Raw genomic sequence first — 12,687 nt, 5'->3', positions numbered from 1 at the left:
TGTGAAGGGAATAAATAAGTACATACTGTAGAACTCCAAAACGTGAATATAAAAATATGCAGGAACTGTAATGAATATATATGATGCATTTATAATTATGAATAATACATAATAAATGTATCATCAACAGAGTAAAATAATGACTACATAAAACAAAAAAATCTGCCGTTTTCCACTCTCTTTATCCCATTTTAACCGCTCCTCTCATTTTCTCTCTATTGTCCACCCTCCTCAATGCTGTCTTCTGGCCACTCCCAAGTCACCACTGGCATCAGTAAGCTGTGGTGGGTTGTGATGCTCCTGGACCGTGGGGAATGTGGGTTGGGGCCGATGCCCTTGAATATTCACATGGGCACTATTTTGAGAGAGAATAAAGAGAAAGTAATCATTGCCTGCCTTCGTGGTGACTCAAGAGACTGATGAATAGTTTAGGAATCAGCACTGGCCACAAACATGACACTACTATTAGACTGGTGTAGCGCACTTTCCCCACCCTATGGGAGATATGTCAGCTACTGTGTGTGTGGTGCGTTACCTGTGGCTCACAGGAGGTCTAAGCCTCCACTACTGGGAGCCTGGGGTGTATCTGATCAGTCTGATACCAGTGCCCCACCTGCGCGGGATCCTAAAAGTGTTGGATAACCCCGCCACAGGACAATAAACCCAGTAACACACACACCAGATGGTATAACAATATTTACTGAACACATAAGAATAATATAACAGAACCACTCAGGCATCAAAGCGCCGTGCCCCCAATCACTGTGTCCACACCCCGGTTTACCCCAAAATACAGAGGTATGTTGGGCACCTAACCACCCGGTGTCCACAGGAGCCAACCCACTCAATGTGTGTGTGCGACAGCGCTGCCCACAAGAAGTGTTAGAGTTGGTGCACTTGTAGATGGGGGATACCTTCCAGGTGCTCCAGCACCAGGTATCACCGACAGAAGAGAACCTTCCAGTCTGTCATCGTCAGCAAAGACGTCCGCCTCCACGTTGGTGGTATTCAGCTGGAGTGTCCCATCGTAATGAGAGTCTCTATACTTGCAGTGGTGGTCCAGTCCCAGACCACAGGCAGCAACTGCTGCGTGGCATTCCGCTGTGTCCCTGACACTAATGATGCTAAGTGGGACAGTGTCCCTATCTAAGGGGCCTGTCCCTATAGCAGCCACAAACTATGTGGGAGTCAGGGTCTAGCTGGAACCTAACAGGGGGTCTCTGGCCTAGTGCAGGGGTCACAGACAACCTGCACACACACTCTACTCTCTTCTTGTCCCAGCTCCGACTTGCGTGGTCTCCTCAGCACGCCAAATGTATCCATTAAGTTGCAGGGGGATCCAACCGCGCGATTGGCTACTGTATCTCATGTGTCTAGCAGCTCCAGAGGCTGATGGGGGTTGTAGTTCCCCTGTGGAGTACTTGTTGTAATGGCCACTGCTGTGTGATTGCTCTGTGCATGCGGGTGTGCTAAGATGGCTGCCGCAACCTAAACCTGCACTGCGCAAGCGCAACTGTACTGCGCATGCGCTGCCACATTAAAGATGTGTGCCCTGCAAAGGGAGCCGCCAGGAGCCTCCAGCAACTCAGTCGCCCTGCGCAACCTCCCTGCTCCTGTCGGTGGTCTGACTGCCACCTCCGGCAGCATCCGCAGCACCCACGCGGGTGAGGGGGCCAAGGGGGAGCCCAGCAGGAGACCTGGCCACACTGGTTGACAATGATAGATGACAACCCTAATACATGTATGCATATAGAACATATATCAATATATTTTATCCATGTATGTTCTTTAGATCAAAGTAAATATTGACATGAGATTAACATTGAGAAATTGACATAACATTGGATTTGAATATTGACATGACATTGACATGAGATACATATATAAGAATATACTCTTAAGTAAAGAGTGCTGCACTCGTAGAAAATGAAAACATATTTAGTTGCATGAACAGTATTGTACCATATGGTACCTGGCAGAGACAGATACAAGTTCACTTATTGAAAGCCATCAGAATATACCTGTAGCAGATTTGCAGCTGTTCCTGATGCACAATCTACTGTACTTTGTTTTGTCAGAAACTGGAGAGAGTAAATAGATACAGCTGTAGCGCAACTCCAGGTTCCAAGGTGCAAGCTGTCACTGTCCTGTCCTACACTAAACCTCTGATTGTACTGAATGGATGGGTAGTGAATTCCTTCACACTGTAAGTTGAGTGTCTCTGGGAACACTGAGATCAAGTGCAAAGACATATATACTATGAACCAGCTTCCATGTCAGTGAAGCCTCTTAGCTCCATTGACATTATTTAGATTTAAATCTGCTCCAGCACAGGAAAACAGCTTAACGGCATATTATATGTAGCTCCGGTCTTATTTCAGCACCCAAGACCCCCTCTGTAGCGTGCCGAGCGATCGCGGGTGCCGCCGGAGCCAGCGACGGACCCGCCGGCACGGCGCGAGGGTGGGGGCCAGGGGAGGGAGCGCTCTGAGACCCCGGAGCCTCGGCGGCGCACCCGGCTAGCGGGGCTGCCATGACAGGTTGCACGAGCGTGCGCATTGGTCGCGCAGGCGCAGTAAGGGTAGCGCACGTGGTCCCAATGCTAAAGAGGTCCTGAGTGGACTACAATTCCCAGTAGCCTCTGGGGATTGCCCTTTCACCCACATCACATGCAGCCAGCTAGCAAATAGTGTTTTGCAGCTTCTCCTGTGGAGGAAGGCTACAATGTTGCGGTGACCACGTTTGGTTTGAGAGCAGGAAGGGGAAGGAAGGGTGTAGGGAGCAAGTGGCTCCTACACCAGGTAAGGTAGTTCCCCAGATCCCAGGCAGGCCCCAATCCCCACCAGGGTAGTGGGTAGGTACTGAGGGACGGCCCCTAGTTAGGGACCCTGCCCGTAGGTGTGAGTGTGCAGTCTTGTCAGTGTCACGGCTGGTAGTTCTGTGAGCGCTGACAAGTAGGCACAGTGTGTGTGTGCAGTGCAGTGTAGCTGCAGGTACCAGGTTGGCTGCAGTGGGTTGCTGCAGGTACCGAATGAGTGCAGTGGGTGCTGCAGGTTCCGTGTGAGTGCAGTGGGTTGCTGCAGGCACCGAGTGAGTGCAGTGGGTTGCTGCAGGCTCAGTGTGAATGCAGTTTGTTTGCTGCAGAGGTTAGGGAGAGGTTAGTCAGAGGGGACCCGGGTGGTGAAGGGAGAGGTAGTGTGGGTGCAGGGGGTCAGTGACCCACCTGCATAGGACAGGCTACCCCGTAGGTCCCTAGAAGTGTTCCCTGAAGACACCAAAGGTTGCTGTGCTGCAGGGACGGCCTATAGTAGTAGCAAGCATCACCCTTACTGTGTAGACAGCTAGGGACAAAGAGACAAGCGTACGGAGCAGGTTGCTGGCGAGTCGTCTGGGACCAGACGACTGGACATTAAGACCAAGAGGCAGACCGTGATTCGCCTGACCCTTTGCGAAGAGGTACCGGTCACCGCTGTGACCGGAAGGTACTATAACATCAAGTGCACCAACACCGGTCAACAGGCGCTGATCCCGCCTTAGGCTAAACTCTTTAGGAACACTGAGCGAGTGGTTAAAGAACTGAGCCTATACCATCACTTTAACATATATGGACACGGTGTGTGGGGTACGCGGTGAGGGGACGGAGACGTTGCTCCTGATGAGAGTGGCCGAGCCACTAAGGTTACACGTTAAGGTTATACCGTTAGAGTATAAGTTAACATGTTGTGTTATTGCTACCGTGCATTATTATTAGTAAAACCAGTTACAATCATATGGTGTTGTATGTTTCTTGCCCAGGGGAATCTCACATCACGGGGATCCTGGGTAAGTGGAGGCTCTGCGCTAAGTAAGTGTATGAGTGTTACCCCAGGCTCCCAGCTAGCGGAGGCTCAGATCTCCTGGAGCCGCAGGTGTTGTACAGTGACCAGTAGTTCCTTTGGGAGGGTTCAGAAAAAGGGCTACATTTGGAGGCACTGCTGAGATATCAGACCTGGGGTGCCTTGTAATTTTTTTTTTCTAAATTGTGCTATTTTTGTTCCGCCATGTCTGTTACGCCCTCAAGGCGGGAGAGCCCATGTGCTGATTGCCTGCCCGCACGGGAAAATGTTGCAGAAACCCGTCCGGGACTGGCGGGAAAACCAGAGCCCAGCCCACACACTGTGAGTGACATAGAGCTGAGCCCGGACCATCCCTTAATGAAATATGCCTCATTTCCGCTTTACCCCAAGTGGAGATTGTATGAAGAACTGCAGTCTGCCGATTCTGTTCTTCATAATAAAACCAATAGAACCGTAAGGTGCAGTCAAGCACACCCTCAAGGGTTTGGAGCCTGGCTATCAGAGACTAGGAAGCTACCCTTTCTTTTGTGACCGTGTATACGAAATCTATTGAGACTGCCTGCTAGTATGATCTATGACCCCAACCTGCTGCTACTAGACTACAAGGAGGTGTTCATAGATGGGATAAGGTGTCTGCACAACACTTGTGTTACTTGTGACTTCCCAGGTGGTGAATTGATTTGGATACCCGTGTGTACCTACTGCGGAGTACAGTTTCCAGAACCAGTGTTGCTGGAGACTCCGGAACCCGCCAAGGAAAAAGCGGTCGACTTCAAGACTGAATCAGTCAATGCAGGTAATCAAGCTACATACCTCACAGAAGTTGCGGAGGGCACTGGTACTCTAACCGTGGTTCCAGAGTCGGTTCTAGAGCCGGAACCCAAAGAGACAGATGTGATTGGCCCCCACACACGGAAGGGGGGTACCCTTTGTTCTGACTTTCACCCCCCAGCTGTATAGAGTTCTACAGCCTCCAACGGCAAGATTGCAACTGGTAGTATGCCCATGTGCGTTAGAAGACTGTATAAGGACTGGTGGCTGGAAGGACGAGCCACCTATGTCACCAGTGGTGCTCACGACGACAGTGGTAGATAGGGAAGAATGCCTGCACTGCTGCCTGAGCGAATGTGATTGCCCCGTTGGTGAGTTGACCCGAGGGCTCGAGTGTCCCGACTGAAGCGCAGTTCCTGAAGCTCAGGCTGCCGCAGCCTACAGAACTGTCAGAGGAGGAGGAGGAGGACACTGATACAGAAACGGATTATTCTTCCTCCGAGAATGAGATAGACTGCCAAGGGTTACACCCTAATGTGTATATGCCCTGGCAAGCGCCAGGAATAGATGCCCTCGTGCTAGTGTGCCCCTGCGTTCAGGAAGCCCGTGCCAAGGGAGTCGACACGTCCCAGTTTCCAATAGACTTCAAGACAACCGAGGTGGACGGGGAAACATGTATACAGTGTTTTAGCCCCACTTGTGACTGTTCTAGAGGTGCACTAGCGTGGGAGCCCGAATGTGACTGCTGCGGTGCCTGTTTCTTGAAGCCTGTTATACCCCAGCCTACGGAACCAGCAGAGAAAGAAGAAGAGGAGGAGTCTGACCTCTCTACTAAAGTGAGTTATGCTGGTAATCAGTCTGTCCTAATTCCAGAGGCCTCAGGGGACCCGTGTGTCCAAACCAATGTTTCAGACACTCTCAAAGGGGACATCCTAGTGCTAGAGCAGGAACCTCTGATGGTGGAACCTGTGGAGAAAGAGATGCCTGATGTCTTCCCCCTGCCGGCCCAAGCCACTGCTAGTCCACCTACCTCAGCTGTGGAGGTTGTGGAGGGCCCGTGTGCCCAAAGGGACATTCTAGACTCAGGTCCCGAGCCAGAGCCGCCGAAGGCAGAGTCACAGATGTTGGAACCCCAGATGTCGGTTCCAGACCTGGTTCCCGAGCAGGAACAACAGAGCCCAGAACCGCAGATTCCGGAATCACAGGGTAAGGTGTCTATACCCCCATCCTCTTTTGGTGATTCCAGCGACCAACCACTTGTGGTGATGCGCCTGCCGGCGGACCACTCTTGCCAAGTCACCAAGCCAGCTATCTCGGCGGATACAGAGCCTGCTGTGGGCCCGTGTGCCCTACTGTGGCTAGTCCGGCCTTCTACGATGGTACCAGCGGTCCCAGGCTTGGGATCAATACCTGCCAACGACGACAGTGGTGAGTTGGCTGCCCCAGGGGTGTCGGGTGTGAGCTCCCCGGTGTGATCGTGGGGCCTGGTGGCTCCAAAGGTAGGGTCACCTGGGCGATGGACTCACCTCATCATCGCGTCCTGGTGGAGGTGTCTTCCCCAGAAGATCTCTGCAGACCAGGGAGCGGATTTGACCTCATCAAAGTATCCGGTACAGCGGCCAGGAGCGACGCTTACTCCTGCGCGAGGAATCTCCAAGCTTTTCCTTCTCCAGACCCGGGACTGCACGAAGACATTGTGCTGTCCACAGAAGATGTCACCGTTAAAGAGATTGCTGGAGCGGACAAAGACTGGGCTGAGACCGCTCGGGTAGTTGTGGCCTCTTCCATGCGCACGATGGAGCACTTCGTTCGCCATGTGGTGGACCGAGGCAAGAGCCTGAACCTCCCACGAGATGAAAATGGAAGATCAGGCCAGGGGCCATACCAAAAACCCCTTACTATTTTTTCTGCGGGGGGAGGCGATGGTTTGGCGGTAGAGACTGTAATACTTGATCTTGAGTTCCAAAAGACTCACAGGAGTCAAAGTGAGAAACCCTCACTAAATCAGTTAGGGGCACTCCACTATGATACTCAGCTGGCCTCGGGTATCCACGCGAGTTTGTCGGGTACTGGTGAACAAATGCATGTTGTGTGTGGTGTATCAGTTGCAATGCATTTTGCATTATATAACTCCCTGTTGCATGGTTGCTACCCAAGCGAGGTCGTTGGGACTTCTGCGAGGGGGAGAATGTAGCTCCGGTCTTATTTCAGCACCAAAGACCCCCTCTGTAGCGTGCCGAGCGATCGCGGGTGCCGCCGGAGCCAGCTACGGACCCGCCGGCACGGCGCAAGGGTGGGGGCCGGAGGAGGGAGCGCTCCGAGTCCCCGGAGCCTCGGCGGCGCACCTGGCTAGCGGGGGCCGCCATGACAGGTTGCGCGAGCGTGCGCATTGATCGCGCAGGCGCAGTAAGGGTAGCGCACGCGGTCCCAATGCTAAAGAGGTCCTGAGTGGTCTACAATTCCCAGCAGCCTCTGGGGATTGCCATTTCACCCACATCACGTACAGCCAGCCAGCAAATAGTGTTTTGCAGCTTCTCCTGTGGAGGAAGGCTACAATGTTGCAGGGACCACGTTTGGCAGTTGGAGCTGGGAGCAGGAAGGGGAAGGAAGGGTGTAGGGAGCAAGTGGCTCCTACACCAGGTAAGGTAGTTCCCCAGATCCCAGGCAGGCCCCAATCCCCACCAGGGTAGTGGGTAGGTACTGAGGGACAGCCCCTAGGTTAGGCACCCTGCCCTTAGGTGTGAGTGTGCAGTCTTATCAGTGTATAAACACAAAAAACACAGCGCACAACGCTCATAGTGCATTAAAAATTATATTAACATAAACAATATTTAAGGTGAGTATCGTGCGTACATCAAAGTAGTATTAAACAAGCATTTGCGGGATAATGTTACCCAACACCACGTGGAAGCCGGATCAGATGTCTTCACATGTGGATGGAGGCTAGTTCCTTTAACATCGGTTCCTGTTCAGGTAGGTAAGAAGTCTCTGATAGTCCTTGCTCCCATAAGCAGGTCAACACGTTAGCAGCTCTGCCATAAATTGCTGCCTTAGACGGAGCTCCACACCAGCTGAGATCCTCTCTCTCCCCTCCGTTTGGACACTTCTGGATTGGTGACGTCACCGCGGGGTTTCTCGCCGATACTGGTGCTGGATACACTGGGTAGGCTCATCGTAGTGGGGCAGTACAGTTAAAAACAATACTGCTCTTGTCTCTTCCAACGCGTTTCGAAACCCGTGGGTTTCTTCATCAGGGAATATATGATTATATTATATTCTCTGATGAAGAAACCCACGGGTTTCGAAACGCGTTGGAAGAGACAAGAGCAGTATTGTTTTTAACTGTACTGCCCCACTACGACGAGCCTACCCAGTGTATCCAGCGCCAGTATCGGCGAGAAACCCCGCGGTGACGTCACCAATCCGGAAGTGTCCAAACGGAGGAGAGAGAGAGGATCTCAGCTGGTGTGGAGCTCCGACTAAGGCAGCAATTTTTGGCAGAGCTGCTAACGTGTTGACCTGCTTATGGGAGCAAGGACTATCAGAGACTTCTTACCTACCTGAACAGGAACCGGTGTTAAAGGAACTAGCCTCCATCCACATGTGAAGACATCTGATCCGGCTTCCACGTGGTGTTGGGTAACATTATCCCGCAAATGCTTGTTTAATGCTACTTTGATGTACGCACGATACTCACCATAAATATTGTTTATGTTAATATAATTTTTAATGCACTATGAGCATTGTGCGCTGTGTTTTTTGTGTTTTTATCTGCTAGTTATAGGGGGTTCCTGAGCCCTCCCTTTACCGCAGCTGCAGACGCTCTAATCAACCAAGGTCACGTAATTTACCTTACATAATCATCACTTCACTTATAACATTAGTTGCGCACTTTTTTCCTCACTTACTTATCAGTGTCACGGCTGGCAGTGCTGTGAGCACTGACAAGTAGGCACAGTGTGTGTGCAGTGCAGTGTAGCTGCAGGTACCAGGTTGGCTGCAGTGGGTTGCTGCAGGTATCAAATGAGTGCAGTGGGTGTTGCAGGTTCCGTGTGAGTGCAGTGGGTTGCTGCAGGCACCGAGTGAGTGCAGTGGGTTGCTGCAGGTTCAGTGTGAATGCAGTGCGTTTGCTGCAGAGGTTAGGGAGAGGTTAATCAGAGGGGACCCGGGTGGTGAAGGGAGAGGTAGTGTGGGTGCAGGGGGTCAGTGACCCACCTGCATAGGACAGGCTACCCCGTAGGCCCCTAGGAGTGTTCCCTGAAGACACCAAGGGTTGCTGTGCTGCAGGGACGGCCTATAGTAGTAGCAAGCATCACCCTTACTGTGTAGACAGCTAGGGACAAAGAGACAAGCGTGCGGAGCAGGTTGCTGGAGAGTCGTCTGGGACCAGACGGCTGGACATTAAGAAAAAGAGGCAGACCGTGATTCATCTGACCCTTTGCGAAGAGGTACTGGTCACCGCCGTGACCGGAAGGTACTATAACATCAAGTGCACCAACACCGGTCAACAGGCGCTGATCCCACCTTAGGCTAAACTCTTTAGGAACACTGAGCGAGTGGTTAAAGAACTGAGCGTATACCATCACTTTAACATATATGGACACGGTGTGTGGGGCACGCGGTGAGGGGACGGAGACGTTGCTCCTGATGAGAGTGGCCGAGCCACTAAGGTTACACGTTAAGGTTATACCATTAGAGTATAGTGTACATGTTGTGTTATTGCTACCGTGCATTATTATTAGTAAAACCAGTTATAATCATATGGTGTTGTATGTTTCTTGCCCAGGGGAATCTCATATCACGGGGATCCTGGGTAAGTGGAGGCGCTGCACTAAGTAAGTGTATGAGTTACCCCAGGCTCCCAGCTAGCGGAGGCTGAGATCTCTTGGAGCCGCAGGTGTTGTACAGTGACCAGTAGTTCCTTTGGGAGGGTTCAGAAAAAGGGCTACATATATAAGGGCAAGAGAGACAGTATGAGGGAAAAGAAACATTTAAGAAGAGAGATAATCAAAGAGAAGGACAGTGGCATAAAAAAAGTATTATTCACTTTAACATGAGGGACACTTCATATCTTCGTCCCCTAAGGTCTTGCCCCTGAACCTTATAAAGTCAAAAGAGCATATTATTTGGCTTTCTCCTCCGGTACCCATCACACATTTTTTTCCTGTTTGCTTTTCTAACACTGCTGAATAATATAATTACTCTCTAATGGGAGTAATGGAAAATAATCATTTTGATTTTTCATTATGCCCCAAACCAGATCAACTTTATTGGATAGAGTTAAACATGATACAAACAAAGTTAGTATAATAGCTTGACATGATATTGTATTACTGTTACCTAGCAGTATAGTAGCTTTCATTAATCGCACACCAATTTTCATAAGTGTCTACTACTACATTAAATGATCATAAAGAAACATTGTTATACTGTAATGCAATGTATTATAGCCTCTAATAATAGAACAACATATATTCCGCCATAACAAATAGGACATTGACAAACAGATTCACAAAGGCAAAAGTGTTTCTATGCCTGTCACTTTATTAATTTATACTTTAATTATACATACAGTTATACAAACACTACACTCATTTTAAAAGCATGTACAGTAGATCAACAGATATTACATATTGTTCTTTCTTGTTATGCAGATATCAATCTATACTTCAACTGGTGAAGCCATGGTATGATGAAGTAAAGGACTATGCTTTTCCTTACCCTCAAGACTGCAATCCCAGATGTCCATTGAAATGTTTTGGGCCTATGTGTACACATTATACACAGGTAACTTGAATACCATATTTTCTGTTTCTTATTTTATTTTAAGTAAAATTGTACAGTGTCATTAAATTAACTTTATCGCTGCACTTTTATGATGGGTTTAGCAAACAATAAATATATTACTTTGCTTTCCAGATGGTCTGGGCCACAACCAACAGAATAGGATGTGCTATCCACACATGCCACAACATGAATGTTTGGGGTGCAGTATGGAGAAGAGCCGTCTATTTGGTGTGCAACTATGCTCCAAAGTGAGTGCTTGCCTGTTTCTTTCTGTGTATGCTGCACTATTGTAATTTAGAACACATCTAATTATGCAATTAATGGGTTATGCTGTGCATTTTTACGTGCCCCCAAGGAGTGTCCTATTGATTAAAAGAGTTTTCTCAGTCAAAGGAAGTTCCATGTGTGCACAGAAATAAAGACTTGGAGTATTGTGAACTTGCAGAGCAACATCATTTTGAATTCAACATTTGTCAGCAATGTTCCCATCCTTGGTAGCACAAAGAGGGAATTATTGTTGGTCTCATTCAGGGGCTGACTGGCCCATTTAAACTGACCCAAGAACTAGGTGGCCCACACACCATATATACATTTACACATACATGTATATATACATACACATCATATATGTTACACTCACACATCATTTATACACATAAATGTATACAAACACACCATAAAAATATACATTTTCCGATTGTCAGCACACAGTAGAGGAGAGAGCCAGCCAGGGAGAGGAGGAGCTTTGAAGTGAGCTTTTCAGCGCCACCTAATGGCCGGAGTCATTGAGCTGCTGCACAGGTATCCTTCACCTTGTCCCTGACACCAGCCTGAAATATTCTATTCCAACCGTCTGGAGGGAAATTTCTCCTTTGCCCCCCTGGCCAGCCTTCCCCTGGTCTCATTGGTAGGGAACGTGACCTTTATCAGTCAACAATACCCATATTTTTTGCGGGAAATTTTTACTGTAAATGTTCTTGACACAGACCCTCCTCTAAAAATAAGAACATATCATATTTTGAGTGCAATGGCATGCAATATGTTAAAAACCCTGATGAGAATTTTGGAGGGGTTACACCAAAGTCACCAAAGGTCGTGCCACTTTGATAAGTTTGTTTGGAGAATTGTAATCACATATTTATGATCATCAAAGTGAAAACATCTACATTTATTGATGGGCGGCATTAAATTCTCAAGTGAGCCGAGAACAGAAAAGGACCCTGTCCTAAAAATATTAACATTATTTTAATTGCTAAATATTAATGTTGAATTAAAATTGTGATAAAATAATCCAAGGGAATACAAACCAAAAGGTCAATGGTGTCTGATAACCAAACCAAAACGCTAATTTGTTCCGCTGCTTATGGACATCGTAGCAGTATCAAGGAGATCCACTCTCTCTTTGTTTTTCCCACTAATAATCTAATAGCCCTATTGTCTAATTTTAGTATTTGTCATAAACACAAAAAAAGTGCTTTTTAACTACAGCCTAGTAAATGTGATGCAGGTAAACAGTAATTTTGATTTAAAAAGATACAGTATATGGTTTTGTTTTTCTAAACCATTTGGTTGAGCAGACTCGTCTCAGAACTCCCCCACTTGATTGTAGGTAACCTACAGTATAAATAGTAAGAATTGTAACGCATTACTTAGAGTACTTTATCAAATTATATGAGCTTGCTTCCAGCGATAGGCAACTGTTGCCAGACAATCCAAATCATTATGAAATCCTGGTTCTGTGTGAGTTTTATAAGTCATGTGGTAATTTAAAGTAAACATTTTTGTTCTTGGAAAAGTCAGCATATTTATTTAAATAATGTTTTTTCACTTATGATGATGCAGTAATAAAGTTACAGATTATCAACAAAATACCCTGCCAATAAAATACACCATAAAGCAGAAAATTATGTAACTTGATATATTTTTCCAGTATGTTGTCCCTACTGTCTTATTTAAACAGGATATGGATCTGATTAATCCTGGACTCAAAAATGAAAACATATTTTTTCTTTTTGCTTTATTTCCTAGAAACTAATAAAATGAATGCAATGTTGTCAGCTAATGTCATTCATTGAAATACAACGGAGTATTCATATTAAGGCACATTTGTTGTTAAATTGATACTCAGCTAAACATTTTGATCATACATGTTTTAGCATCAACGTATCAGCTATTTAACTTTTACATTCACTGTGTGCCTCAATTTTCAATTTAGATAATGATAATTTTCTGGTCCAGTCATATTTTTCTTATTTATTGCATCATATATAGAAATAGGTTTACTTTTTAATGT

General features: G+C 47.6%; 1 protein-coding gene across 1 annotated transcript in view; it reads left to right on the top strand.

Moving 5' to 3' along the window:
• Positions 1–12,687, top strand: part of PI15 (peptidase inhibitor 15) — a 70,644-nt gene that overhangs the window by 55,578 nt on the left and 2,379 nt on the right. The window contains exons 5-6 of the mRNA XM_075589021.1: positions 10,262–10,394; positions 10,527–10,642. Coding sequence (XP_075445136.1) covers positions 10,262–10,394; positions 10,527–10,642 — 249 coding nt within the window. The remainder of the gene's footprint in view (positions 1–10,261; positions 10,395–10,526; positions 10,643–12,687) is intronic.

This window comes from Ascaphus truei, chromosome 2, assembly GCF_040206685.1.
Source record: "Ascaphus truei isolate aAscTru1 chromosome 2, aAscTru1.hap1, whole genome shotgun sequence".
In the NCBI taxonomy this organism is placed as follows: domain Eukaryota; kingdom Metazoa; phylum Chordata; class Amphibia; order Anura; family Ascaphidae; genus Ascaphus; species Ascaphus truei.
Note: the sequence above shows the minus strand (reverse complement) of the source record. Positions and strands in the feature narration are given on the sequence as shown.